The following is a 14,710-nucleotide window of genomic DNA, read 5'->3' on the forward strand; positions in this document are numbered from 1 at the left end:
CATGACAATTTTGTTGAAATGATTTGTGGTTCACATTGTCATGCATCATGTTGGACAAATGTTTAGGTTTGCATTCCAACAACTTTACATGATCATGCATTACATGCATTGTAATTTGTAACTATGTTCATGCATTCCAGGACAATGTCTTGTTTTCAAATATTCTTGATTTGATTTTTGTTTTACCTTAGTTTTGATATCCCTCATAAATTGCTTAAAATTTAAGATATGTTTATTTTTCTCAATTATTATGTAGAATATTAAATATAGATGTTTGTCATTTTTTATCTTTGATTCTTGAATGTTTTAAATTAATTGATGTAAGGAACTAAGGATACGGTATATAGGCTTATTACATCCTAAGAAATTGATTAAGGACTAAGTGGGGTAGCCCCTAATATGTTTTTATCCAAAAACTTAGACTTTGAATTTAGATTAGGGGAAAAGGTTACTTATCTTAACTTTGTAATATTTATTATTGTGCCGAGAGTATCTTTAGACATGTGGTGTATGCAGTAGGAGAGGGATTTTGTATTTGATTATGACCCTTGGAGTGGGCCTAGTCCTTTGAAAGATCTTTATCCTAATTGTTTATCCGCATTGAGGAAATGGTTCCCTCCTTGGCCTCAGCCCCGTAATACAATTGAACACGGCAAACTGATATTTCATTCTTTGATTTTATCACTTCTTGCTATTGTTTCTTATCTTTTCTTTGCTATATCGCCTATAATGTGTTCATTTTCCCTGTTTTAACTAAGGATCTCTTACTTGTTTTGCCTAACAAGAAACGTATTTCTTTTATCATTGTTTTATTGCATTTATCTGCCATAACTTTTCTGTAACAACTTCGTCTGCCATAGACATGTGACTAAAAGTTTCGACAAACGGGGCATAGTTTGTGCGCAAGCCAAATCAGGGTGAATTGCAACTGGACCGATCCCGACTCTCTTATCTAGAACACTTGGGCTTAGTACAGCAGGAGGCAGTCCAACCCAAAATCACAAAAGGCCCACCACAAACATATTGTACTTTTTAATCAATAAAACTTCTATTACATATAAAAAAATAAAAATAAAAACTGAAAGAGCTATAGTAAAGGTTAAATAGTGTGAAGTTAGTTAAAAATTAGTTTTGTGAAAGAATCATCTATCCTCTATTGCGTTTTCCAATTTTTATGGTTGTGGGAATGTGGATGTTTAGTTTGATTTAGGTTGGGTAGGTTTGACGTCAAACCCAAAGGAAACCGGCACTTGGGGTTTCAACTTGAGAAGTGACAGTGACCTGAACCAAGTTTGTATCATTGGCTTTGGCCATTGAGAATTATAGTTTAAACCGGCACCTAAATATTCAGGGACTGATTTAACTCTTCCCATGTACTTAATTTCAGCATCTGCTGGTGTGGCAATCATGGAAGATTAATTTGTTGCTATTTCAAAAATTTTTCCATTCAAGCTTTAGTTTATTGGGTCAATGCGTGAAGTCAAATTGTTTTTGAAGCAAGTGGCCTATGGTTTTAATGGTCCAGTTATAAGCGTTAAAACAGTTAATTATTTGATTTTTTTATATTACAAGTTATGGCCAGTTTTGTATTCAAGGGTAGAATTGCAGTTTTTGGAACTGCTATGAATTAAAGATATTTTTGTTAATTTAGTTGAGTCTAGAGTTGTCTTAGAGATTCCTAGTAATTTAGATTAATTTTCTTTGATTCCAAGCTATTCTTTTATTGGGTTAATCCTATTCAGATGAGCTTGAATTTACCTTCCCTTGGAAAAACATCTAGTTAATCCTATTTAGATGAGCAAGTTTCAAGGTTCAATTAAAAAAAAAAAAAAAAAAAACCTCTCCTTTATTTTCTTCTTTTCAGATTGGCCGCAAAAAATAAATAAAGGGGTTAATTCAAGATAACCCAGTCTTTGAATGAAAGCATAACGAATACAAAATCCTGGTTATGGTTTCAAATGCAAACTGTTAGTATCTTACCTGAATCCCCTCTTTGAGCACAAGCTTCTATGTATTAAATTACTTGATCCATAGCAATGGACTTTCCATGATCAGCAATAATAACATACAAATACGCCAATTAATGAAAGAAAGATACTAAAACAAAAATAAATAATTGTTCCACTGAAGGTGTAAGCACTTCCTTTGTTTTTATGTTCCCAACAACACACTTTTTTATCTTTAATTTCAAAAGAAATGAGCATACGATAAAGATTTTGATTGATGAAGATACAGAGAAAAAGAAATAAAATAAATTAGCTATTACAACTATACATTGATGTCCTCGTATTGCCATGATTCCCACCCCTTCCAACACAAGGTTTGCCTCCTAACCCCCATTAGAGCATCGGGTTAAGATGCCTGATATCTAGGGAGAGGTGGCAGCAAATTCACATGAACCATTTTTGGAGCAGAAGTTGCTGCATCAGCACCGCTATAATGCTGCCCATTGATATATTGATAATATTGACAACATCGTTGTTGAGCTGCAAAACAGAACCAGACACCTTATGAGACTGAATCATACAGCCAGTCAGGTAAGAGGGAGAGGAACAGATGGGCTGCACTATAGAGAGAAACACAATGCTTCCTCTCGCCAAAAATAAAACAAAATCCACTACAGAATGGACTCTCAAATAATTCCAGAGTCTAATTTTACCAGTTGTGCAAAAATTTTATAAAAATAAAAAAAGGTCCTGTTTGGCACACGTGACTGGGATTAGGATAGGACTAAATAGTAATAGTCCCATGTTAGGGCATTTCCGCCTTTGGATATATGAATCCGAAGATATAAATCCCGTGTTTGGGACATTTTAGCCTCTGGTCACATGAATCCGAAGCAACCAATATAGTTCAATGACTGTAAGGTTATTGAATCCAGGGAGGGGATCGGGACTAAATATTCAGGGCATTTAAGTTGTGGGCGGGCCTCAAAGAATCGAAGAATTGCAGATAGATGTACAAAAAGAAATTAATTGTGTAAACCAAAAACTCAACATTGCTCTTACAAGAATTACAAACCCTTATGGACACCCTAATATTCTCGCCGAATTTATAGCCAAACAATTAAAGAATAGGGATTCATTTCGAAAAGCAATGAAAAAGGCTATTGAATTAACTGAACAAGCAGGTACAAAAGGAATTCAAGTACAAATTGCAGGATGTATCGACGGAAAAGAGATTGTGTGTGTCGAATGGATCAGAGGGTAGAGTTCCTCTACAAACCATTCGAGCTAAAATTGATTATTGTTTCTATGCAATTGGAACTATCTATGGGGTGTTAGGCATCAAAATTTGGATATTTGTAGGCGAGGAAGCCTAAGCCTTTATTTGACTTGTCTTTACATTCTATCGGAAATAAAAAAGCAAAAAATGACAAACTCTTTCATTCTTTTTCTGTTAAATAAAAAATAAAAAATAAAAAAAAGGGCAATTCTATAAGGTTGAATAAAAATTCAATTCATTTTTTTATATTGATATAATTGCTATGCTTAGTGCGTGACTCGTTGGTTTTTGTAGGGTTAGTAGTCAAAAAAAAGGACTGGCCCATAGTATGAACTAATAACTATCGAACTAATAACCAACTCACCGCTTCATATTATCTGAAACAGCTTCATAATTTATGGCTTTAGAATATGCCAACAGGACTGAAAGAAGGCCATAGAAAAACCATCAGGACCTAGAGCCTTATCGCCATTAAATCCTTGAATCACTCCAAGCACCTTATCCTCATTAAAAGGTCTATCCAACCAGGCTGCATCCTCCTCAGATAATCTATAGAATTCCAAGTCATTCAACATTTGAAGAATTTTGTATTTCTATCACCCTCTTTAAGATAGAGAATTCGAGATTTTTGCCACCAACAGATTTCCTCCAAAAGAGTTGTCTTTTCCAACTCACTTGTGAGACGTTCCTTTTCCAAATTCTCAACATCAGACAAGGGACGAGTTTCCTCCAGAGAGAGTCCAAATCACTTAAGACTCATCCATAACCTTTTTTTTCTTCTCTTACATATGACCAAAATCATCCTCATTCCATTTTTCAAATTGACCTTCAAAGCTCTCAGTTTATTAGCAATTCTATAACTGGGAGATCCCTAAAAATTATAGGAGTCCCACCAAGAATGCACTTTCTCGACAAAACTCTCTGCCTTTAACCACATGTTCTCAAATCTGAATGGTCTTTTACCCCTCTAAAAATTTCCCCCTTCTAACAGAATTGGAAAATGATCTGAGACCAGTTTAGCCATCCTACGCTGACAAACAAAAGGGAACTTATCCTCCCAATCAGGCAACAAGAGGAATCTGCCAATCCTAGATCTCGATGCCTCAACACAAGAATTAGACCATGTGAAAGCATCCCCTTCCAAAGGAAGATCTAGTACACCATGATCTGCTATGAAATCAGAAAACTTATGAATAGCAGGGGTAAAGGATTCTGCACCAAGGCACTCTAACAGGAACCTCACCACATTAAAATCACCTCCCACACACCAAGGCACATTCCACCAACTTCGAATCCCGGCCAACTCCTCCCACAAAAGTTGTCTATCTCTATCAACATTAGGGCCATAGGCCCCAGAAAGAGACCTCTCAAAGTTGTCAGCAACATTCTTGAACCGACAAAGAAACAGAGAAGCGACCTACTGCCTCCTCCATTTTTCCACTACCCTTCTATCCCAAAACACCAAAATACCTCCAAAGGAACCAATTGACCCTAAGAAAACCCAATCAAAATGTTGGCAACCCCATATACTACATATCACCCCTCTTGTGATTAAATCCATTTTTGTTTCCTGCAAACAAACAATATCTGTCTTCCATGTCTTGATGATGTTCTTGACCTGAAGCTGCTTCTCATTATCATTCAGTCCCCTAACATTCCATGAAATAATTCTAAGATTAATTGATGCACCACTAGGTCCCTATCCCTACTGACACTCCTTGTCTTGGTTGATCCATTCTCATGATTTCAAGAATTCACATATTCTTCAACTCCTGCTTCCCTTTCATGCCCATCTTTGTCAATTTCTTCTGGGCACTTTCTTCAACCAGTTGCTATTTTTTCCTAGCCTCTAGAGATAGAAATAATCCAACCTATACCTTAAGATTCTCCAAGGAAGTGCCCACTGATTTCTTAATGGCTTGATTTTTCCAGTAACCCAAAGCAACAACTGAGTACTGTTTTTTTGCCTCATCTTCAACATTCTTCACTGGAGATGTCATTGCCGCTGTTGGGCTTGCTGTTGCTAAAGGCGCTGCAAACATGGGCTCCTCATCCACATCAGTAGATAAAGCATCCCAGGCTACATCACACTCACAATCATCAGCCCAATTCAAAGGAAACCCCTCCTCCCTGAGCAAAAGCTCCTTTCCTTGCCTGCTTACACTATCTAACTCATCAACTGAGCCCGAAAACTATATGAGACTCTCTAGAGATCAATAAAGGGAAAGTGGAATCACCACTTGTCTTCCATCTCTCAATTCAAAAACCCAATCTCTAGAGTGACCACCTATCCAAGCCATAAAAAATAAAAAATAAAATAAATAAATAAAAACCAGCGCAATTGAGGGCTGAAGCTCCTTGTTAGATTGGGCAAGAGGAACGAGCTCAAGATCGTCAGACCAAGCTTCGGAAAGAGTAGTCCCTGAATCCGCAACAGCAACACAAAGAGATGAAGCTTCCTCACTCACCACTATCTGGGTCTCGGTCTCAAGATGGCAGTGACTCTCGACCGCAAAAGGATGAGAGACAGCCCCCATCATATCATCGTGCTAGTGGGACAATCTCCTTTAGCCCATCTAGGAAGTGGAGGAGAAGAAAGGATTGTTAGTTGGATTTGGGGAGATTGCAGAAATGTTAACTGGTCTATATCAGTATGTCGTTGGTTTTGAGGGTATTAATAAAGAGAATAAATTCAATGAGGACGGGGTGTAAACCTTACACCAGCCAATAAGATCATGCCACATCAGCCTTTTACTTAAGACTCACTGTAAAAACAATACATCCTAATACACCTAATAACATCTTTAAAAAAAACTCTATTTCACGTTTTCAGACCAGATGTGAAAAAGAGTCCCTAAAATCTCATCTCCCTCCTCAACTCCTCATTCTCCTGCCACAAACCTAGCCTAACCTCCGTTTACCGCCGCATTACCTAGCCAGACCTCCACCACATCAATTCATTGGAGTCACTATTGAAACCTTGAAAGTGGAATATGTGACTTCAAGGTTTGTTTTGCTATATTTTGTTATTGGGTTTTACTAGGTGATTTGCTATGTTTGGATATCTTGTCGGTATGGGTTTTGCACAGTAACATAGAATTTTGTTTTTTGTTCCATAGTCAACATAGAAACATAGAATCTTGTCTTTTATTGATAGTCGACGGAATGATTGAGAAATCTCGAAATCCATTTTGGGAAAAAGAAGAAATCAAGAAAAATTAAAACTTGAGTAAACCTGCTAAAACAATGAGATTTCAGGTTTTTTTTTTTTTTTTTTTTGGGGGGGGGGGGGGGGGGTGGGGTGGGGGATAGGAAAGGATGAGATTTGGGTTTAAGTTTGTTGTGAAATCAAAGACATTGATGAAAGTGGGAGTTAATTGAGATGCAATTAGGTGTGGCAGGATGTATTTCTCATTAAGTAAAAGGCTGACGTGGCAATCTATTATTGGATGTGTAAAACATGGGTTTTACACCCTATCCTTACCAAATTTGGACTCATTAACAAAATGTTTGATAGGTTGATTGATGGTGGCTGCTTTGGTAATGATGAATTTGGGCTTGTGGTTTTGTGTTTGATGTTGGTATTGACTTGAGTTTGGTAGTATTGATGTGTGGGAGGTGATAAACTTGTGGATTTGAAGTTGATGGCTGTGAAGAAGAGGAGGTTCCAGGTAGGGAGAGATTGGGCTTTTGTGTGATGGGTTCCGTGGTAAAGTGAGGTAGATGTGGGGAGTTGGGTTGTAGTTTTTGGTTGGAAAGGAGGATTGAGTTTTGAGGTTTAGTCTTAAAATGGGACCTACGAGGTTTAGTTTTTCCTAGACTCTTGCAATTTTTGTATTTGATTTCCTTTCCCTTGTTCACTCCCGGTGCACTAGGGTGTTCCTTTTTTATCAATATATCTTAGTACTTATCAAAAAAAAAAAATAGATTGGCCCTCTTCATTAATGTTGGCCCATTGCACCTCCCATTGCCATTGAGGACCACGTGCTATTTTCATGTGGGCATTTAAAACTACCCCAGCAATGATACCATTCAAATCTGCCTCATGATTGACAAGCACAGGTTTTGCCCCCAAAACTAGTACTTTTTTCCTTCCCAACTCCCCCATATCCTGTGTATCTCGCTTAACAATGCCGTTAGTCAACAGATTTGAATTTTCAGAAGAAAGCAAAAAATAAAAATAAATTGTAGGTGATATGTGTGATGCATTAATTATTAATTAATTTGATAGTTCTCAATTTATAGATATATTTAGTTTTCAGATTATTAGTTATACAGATTATTAGTTATACTGTTATAGCATTATGAGTTAGCAGTTGGCAATGTGGGCGAGTTTAACAATTTTATTTGGTTAAATTTGTGTGACATTTTTATAATTTATTATGTCTTTGTTTCTATCTAAAAAATAGTTAGAATACTGTATTAATTAGAAATAGTTAGAATACACTATATAAATTATTCAAGCACATGGTCTACACTCACTCACTCTATCACTCACCCACTGTCCCCACAACACACACTGTAACCCCACTACCAACGCTAATAATTTATAACACACTGCATTTTTCCACCACACTGTAGCCCATTTAGCCACATCCCCACACCCGAGTTTGTCCTCTCTAAAAGTCTCTATTACGTAACTCTTTTTAACTACTTTATTCTAGAACTCATTGTCTCCAAAATACAAAAGTCATAGAAATAGTCTGCCACACTTTACTATTGCCACATCTTACTTCTCACATCTCGGCTCAGCAAAACACACAAATACACTCAACAGAAAATCATATCACAGTCAAAGAAAATTAGGAATAGGCTTCAAAGAGAGAGAAATACTTGTGAGATTGAATCACAGATCTGGTGAGGCGAGGACTGAGGAGTGGCTGGTGGTAGCACAATTGTGGTTTGTCAGCATCGGAGCTCTCTGCCACACTCTCTCTCTCTCTCTCTCTGACTTAGAACTGTTGGGGCAGATCTGGTAACAGATATAGTTCGACTCTCGGACTCTCTTTTTCTAGTCTATATGACTATATTGGTCTCTTCTTTTTTCTAATTTTTTTTGTCAATGGGCTGATCTGTGGGTATCAATTTTTTTAATTAATTTTTGTGAAGTTTTTATTAAATTTGTGGGCTGTTTGGGCTTATACATGGTTTTTTTTTTTTTTTGTTTAATTTGTGATGTTATTTGTGTTAAATTTTGGTTAAGGGCCAAGATTGGAGGGAAGGGAGCCAAGATTTTGAGAGGGGGGGGGGGGGGGTGGGGGGGGTGTGGCCAACATGGGTCTGTCCCTGACCTTGCCCCTGCCCCACCAAAACCCAGCAGAATCCACAACTCCAAGACTGGAACAAGAAGTTGCCTACATGATCAAAATAATTCAAAGTTCAAGATGACTAATGATCTATTTACCAATGCCATAACCTAACATTTGTAATCCAATAAAACCCAAAAAAATTCTACTACAGACTGATCAGACTATATTCAAGTAATAGGACTCAAAAAGTTTTGCAGAATTATTGGGATATGAATTGCATACCCATTGAAATCCTTCCTTCTCTTGAAGTGCAGCACCTATTATGCTCTCACCAACATTAGCAACCTGGGAAGCTATTATGCATATAATTGCTTCAGGTGCACTTATCTGTTTCACCAGAAAAATACACAAAAAAGAAAATAAATTAAAATATCTCAAACTATATAAGTTTAATTATTAAATCGAGATATAATCTGGTTAAGTCATTCTACGTAGTAATCTCAACAACAGTAATTACAAGGGTGCCAAATACAAAGATCATACATTATCCATGTCCAGGACATGCCAAAATCAAATAATGACCATATCCAATAAATTCCAACATTATCTTATCATGGATATCCAAAAGCTTAATGCATTTGCTGATTCTTATTTCTTAGAAGTCACATTTTATAGAAGCAAGTTTTCGATGAATCAACTTTTCTTTCCATTTCTTTTATGCATATATTAGTAGGTGGAATATCAGCGGACTTATGAGGGACAGAAATTTCTGTTGAAAGAATCACGACTGCAATCTTCTGATTTTTTTTTTTTTTTTTTTTTTTTTGGGGGGTTGGGCGGGGGGTGGTGTTGGGGGGGACAAAAATGAAAAGGAGTTTTTAATATAAATAAGAAACAGATCCAGAACAAATTTTGACCAAAAAAAAAGGAACAAGTATTCAATAATAGTGGGAAGACGGTGTAGAGTACCTCACGCATGACACAAGCAACAAAGGAAAGAAGAATTGATGCTAAAAGTCCAGCAATGGTTCCCTCGACACTCACAGCCCCTTCAGTTCCCCTTGGGACTGTCTTAAATGTCGTAACTAGATACCTGCTCAGAAGTACCGATTTAAATGATTAAAAACAAATATTGAGAAGTAAATATTAAAATACATGCAAGGGGCAAAATATCCCAAAAATAAATGTTGATTTTGGAAAATGCATGTCATGCTTTAAGCAAGGCCCCATATACTGAACACAAAATTACCAGAAACCAATTCAAACAATGTTGATTTGGTATTAAGTTACACATTCACGCTGCATGAAGCTACAAACTTCATGTGATATAAGCACACTAGTAGTCAATAAACCTCAAATCTTAGTTCATTAATACTATCTTGGAAAAAATTAGCATTAATAATCCAAAGGTGCCAGCAATAGATTATTATCATCATTATTATAGTTATTATCAATATAACTATCAGATGTTTACACGTGATGCATGTGGATATCCAAAAAAAAAAAAAAACCCTATTTAAAAATAGATAAAAATGCTATGTCTACAACATTTTCATAACCCTTTCACAACAAACTCTAAATGACAGGTTATTACGGATTATTATTGGTGGGGCAAAAAAGTAATTTCAATAGGAGGTTCAAATTAAAACCAATAACAACTAACTACCTATGATTTGTTATGAAAATGTTGTGGACGTAGTACTTCTCAAAAATAAATGTAGAGTAAATAGATGTGGGAAGTTTTTGAGAGAGAGAGAGAGAGGAGATACCTAGGGTTATGCTAAATAGATCATGAACCCCTTATAATCGTTAACCATGAACCACTTATTTCTATTTTTATTAAGCCAATATTTTAAGTATTCTTGAAATTTCTTTGATTGTTTTTCGTCTTAGTTGTACATCTCTCATATTCTGCTAAATAGATCATTTTCTCTAGGGTTATCTAGGGTATGCAATAGAGGACACTAAAGAAGAGAATCTCCCTCTCTAATAGAATTCATTATTGTTCTTATTATTGACAGTAGATGTGATTAAGAAACAAGAATGCATTGAGGAAAATGCAATGAAATTGGTAGACTAAAGCTAGACATGTGAACATAAAGTACGCTTTTAACATAATAGTTACCAAAATAGGCAAATATAATAGGGATTTCTCACACACAACCACACACAGAGGAGATACCTCATCAGTACACAGCATATGTACACAAGATTCTCCAAAGTTATAGGAAAAATTACAAATTACTCCCTGTGGTTAAAACGTATAATAATTACATTTCCTGTTAGTTTCGGTGGTAAACATTTTTTGGAAAATGTTTTCTGCACTTTATGGTGTTAGATACATCAGAAAACAAAAGCCAACAGAAAAGTAAAGTTTGGTCAACCAAAAAAGAAAAAGAAAAAGAAAAAAAAAAGAGCCTTTTGAGCGGAATGTGTCTTTTAAAAAACAGAAAATGTTTCCAGAATAATCATTACTTATGAATAGCTATTCTTTAAAATGAGGAATAATTATTCATCTCTAAATGGGTTGCAATAGTTATTCCTTGGTAGGAGTAATAATTTTTAAAATTAATATATTTCCAAATAAACAAACTTTCCATATACACATAACAATTTTAAAAATAAAAAATCATTAAAAAAATAACTCATCTCTATGAAATTTAAAAGAAATCATTTTTAAGAAAATATAATTGTATGAGTAAGATATTTCTTAAAATAAATTGTAAGTTTTATTCTAATATTACAACTCAACCAAACTTGTGAATAGGTTTAGTTATTCCATCACAACACATTTTATTCCTAGTTCCTAGTAATAAGGATTATCATTCCTGTAATAATCCTCATTCAATGTACCAAACATGCCCTTAGCCTTGGGGCTACATATAGTAATAAGGGTGTCACAAAAACCAATAAGAACCAGAAATGTCATCATGTAGGACCCATGACCTCACCCTTCAGCCATTCTTATGGAAGTACCATTTCAGCTCTAGCCCACTGGCTTACCAAGGCTACTAATGCCTCAACTTTCTAACTTTCTATGACATAATTCATGTCCACTGAGGTTTGAGAAACATTTTAGATCATTGCCATCAATGCAAAAGCCTCAACTCTGCTTGTCCATTATAGCAAATTACACTGGTAAATGTAATAAGGAAGGAAAGTTGATGTAGGACAAATTGGGGAATCTGTCTTCGTGTGGTTGTGGCGGGTTTAGGTTTAAGAAGAATTTTGGATTTTAAATTTAAAGTTGTTGAAGAAACGTAGGGTTGTATTAGGAATTAAAAGGCGGTTTGATGACTTATTTGATGACTATTTGGTAGTAGAAAGTATGTGAGGATTTAAGGCTTTGATAGGTAAAAGAAAGGGCCTGATTTAGGATTGTAAGGAAGAAGAAAATGAGAGATTTTTTTGGTGTTCATGCGCTGTATCCTGAGTGAACAGTGCCATAAAGAAAGAAAAGGAGAGGAAAAGAGAGAAAACATCACACAAAGGTCAACACGCCCCAATGCTCAAAACACTCAATAATTTTATTTTTTTGATAAGTAAAACACTCAATAATTTTATTAATCAACACTTCTCCTTTGATAAGCATTAATATATCTAAAGACTTCCTTATCCTAACAGTATTAGGACTCTTGGGAGTAGTAATAGGGTTACTATGACTAGTAATCTAAAACCAAATAAAATACTAACTTGGACCCAAAGATAATAAACCTAAGATACTTAGAATTTTCTAGATAATTCTAGACTCAAATAAAGTATCAAATTACCCATAATTCACAGGAATGGCAGAAATTACAGATTTGCCGCTGTCTATAAAATTGACCATAACTAATAAAATAAAAACCCAAATAGAAAACTGTTTTAACCCTAAAAAATTTTGGAAAGTGGTTGTATTTAGGAATTAAAGGGTGAGTTGATGAGTTATTATATGTTGATTTGGTAGAGAAACATGTTTGATTCTAATGTTTTAATAGGTAAGCAAAAGCACTTAATTTAGAGTTGTAAGGAAGAAGGAAAAAAGAGAGATAATGTGTTCAGAGTTTGTGCAAATAGTACCAATGAGAGGAGTGAAGAAAAGGAAAACAAATTGGTGATTCTGCAGATAGAATTTCATATATCACTTCACAATTTTGCTTCTGCCATTTGATTCATTGTTTTTTTTTTTGGCTGAATTGCCATTTGATAGATTTGAAAATTAAATTTAAGAACTTAATGAAAGTATTCTTAGCATTGAGCAACAATACTGACCCTAAATTGCATATAGGAAAGATAAATAGGCTTTAGATTTCCACCATTAGCTAACATTTCATTCATTAGTGAGTGAATTAGAAAATGTAATAATAAAATTAAACTAAAGATGCATTATTACTTCATACTTACGTTGTTTTACCATATGCCTTCCCTATCTCACTTGAGACAGTATCACTCAACTTAGTACAAAAACTGGCAACAAAGCCGAGTTTCCAAAGCTGAGAAAAAGCAGGTCCCCCAACTTGAAAAATTGAAAGAAATGCACAGATGCAACCAGCAGCACTGGAACCAATAACACTGCCTGGTCCTCTTCTTCCCTTTCTCTTCTCAGCAACCCCTTGTGCCTCCTTTTGTGCCATCTTCACTTTCGTTACTGCTGTCCCCTACAACATATATAACACATAATTCCATTATAAGAAGAAGCAGAAAAAAGTACAGCTATAAAACTTAGGTCCAGTATAAAACTTATGCAATCATGTGTTCGGATTTTATGGTCAACAATACTACTGCACACATCCAATTTCACAACATGCTCATAAATTAACCTTCTTCTTTTTTTTGGGGTGTAGTTTTCACAAAATTAGAGAAGAAAAAAAGCAAGAATTGAAATGGGGTTTGCTTACAATGATGAAGTAAGTGGCAACGAGAAGGAAAGCAGAGGGACCAAAAGCTCGCCATGTGAGAGTGCCCAAAAGGAAAGCAGAGGCAATCCCTGAGAGAGAGAGGCCAGAAAGCAGAATTGGTAAACCCAATACAAAGATCAACATGTTGCTCAGGATTGCCGACTCCCACGTGAGAGAAGAAGATCGGATCAGCGCCTTTTTAACTGCCTCTGATACCGACGATGATAAAGCGCACTGGACCACCATCTTCTTGCTAATACTATTAGGGTTTTGGTGGTGCAGGTTTAATAGGGTCCTTTCGCTTTTGCTTTTAGTAAGAGAATGAGAGAGAGAATGGTGGAATTGGAATTTGAATGGGAGAAGTGAAACGGGTTTGGTGTGATTGTAATTGTAAACAAGAAGACTTGACCTTTGCATAATAAAACTACTATTCATTGTCGATATCATCATTTTTTTATTCCAGGGGGGACTTCTCACTACCTAGTACCATCCTTCAACAAACCATGCTATTCACAAAACCCAATTAGATCAGAAAAACCATAAATCCCAGCACCGTCAAACCGGACCGCATCCACCACACAAATCAAACTAAAAATAAAAATAGAATCCGCCGCACCCACCCCCACAAATCAAGCCGAAAATCAACAGAAACCCGACAACCACCGCACCCACAGCGAAAATATCAACATAAACCTACAGAAATCAACTTTCAGGCGCCCAATTCCGCCACATCTACCGGCACCGCCAGATCGCGACAAAACTAGCACCACCATCATCACCCATGAGATAAAAGAGAGGGAGAGTCAGACGACGAGATAACAGCTTCAGCTACTTCACATTTTTGTAACAAGAGTGGACAGTAAGATGAGATAGAGGGAGAGTCAGACGAGGAGATGACAGCATCAGCTACTTCAAATTTTTGTAACGAGAGTGGACAGTACAAATAGACTTCCACTCCCTATCGTTTTCTTGAGTCATTTAAATATTATTACTACGATTCTTTCTTTATTCTTCTTTTATTCTTTTTTTAATCTTTCTTTATTAATTCCCAACTATATTTTTTAAATACAATTTTTAATGCGCTATTTATTATTTCTTTATTCTATTTAAATATTATTTCTATCTTGTTACTTTATACCTAAATTTTCCAAATCTCTCAATGGGTCCAAATTTTAAAATTAAGGGTGGTCTTTTCTTCAATGGACCTCTTGAACCACTTGAGATAACAATATAGTGAGTTCTTAGTTTTTATTTATTTATTTATTTATTATTCATTGATTTATCATTACCCATTTTTTTAATTTTTTCAAAATAATAAAAAATAGTGTTACGTCCACAATATTTTCACAACATTTTCAC

General features: G+C 35.6%; 1 protein-coding gene across 2 annotated transcripts; it reads right to left on the reverse strand.

Annotated features, from left to right (window-relative positions):
• Positions 1-2,098: 2,098 nt before the first annotated feature.
• LOC126695465 (protein VTE6, chloroplastic) lies at positions 2,099-14,304 on the reverse strand. Of its 2 annotated transcripts, XR_007646033.1 has the most exons (6): positions 13,352-14,304; positions 12,858-13,111; positions 9,444-9,567; positions 8,757-8,861; positions 8,059-8,579; positions 2,099-2,486 (listed from the first exon to the last, which is right to left on the reverse strand). XR_007646033.1 is itself a non-coding variant. In XM_050392220.1 (5 exons), exons 1-5 carry the CDS (start codon positions 13,799-13,801, stop codon positions 2,391-2,393), a joined length of 1,029 nt encoding a protein of 342 aa, XP_050248177.1. In that variant the 5' UTR covers positions 13,802-14,301; the 3' UTR covers positions 2,099-2,390. The 2 variants fall into 2 exon arrangements, 1 of the variants encoding a protein (XP_050248177.1); XM_050392220.1 differs by lacking the exon at positions 8,059-8,579 and having other exon boundaries at positions 13,352-14,301.
• Between the last annotated feature and the right edge of the window lie 406 nt (positions 14,305-14,710).

Source organism: Quercus robur, chromosome 8, assembly GCF_932294415.1.
Source record: "Quercus robur chromosome 8, dhQueRobu3.1, whole genome shotgun sequence".
NCBI lineage: Eukaryota > Viridiplantae > Streptophyta > Magnoliopsida > Fagales > Fagaceae > Quercus > Quercus robur.

Bases quoted from the DNA above. Each gene is read 5' to 3' on its own strand.
- LOC126695465 (XM_050392220.1), bottom strand. From the start codon at position 13,801: ATGATGATATCGACAATGAATAGTAGTTTTATTATGCAAAGGTCAAGT. The intron at 9,568-12,857 runs GTAAGTATGAAG...ACTTCTGAGCAG, and splicing joins AAGGCATATGGTAAAACAAC to GTATCTAGTTACGACATTTA. The intron at 2,487-8,756 runs GTATGCAATTCA...TCTGTTTTGCAG, and splicing joins AGAAGGAAGGATTTCAATGG to CTCAACAACGATGTTGTCAA.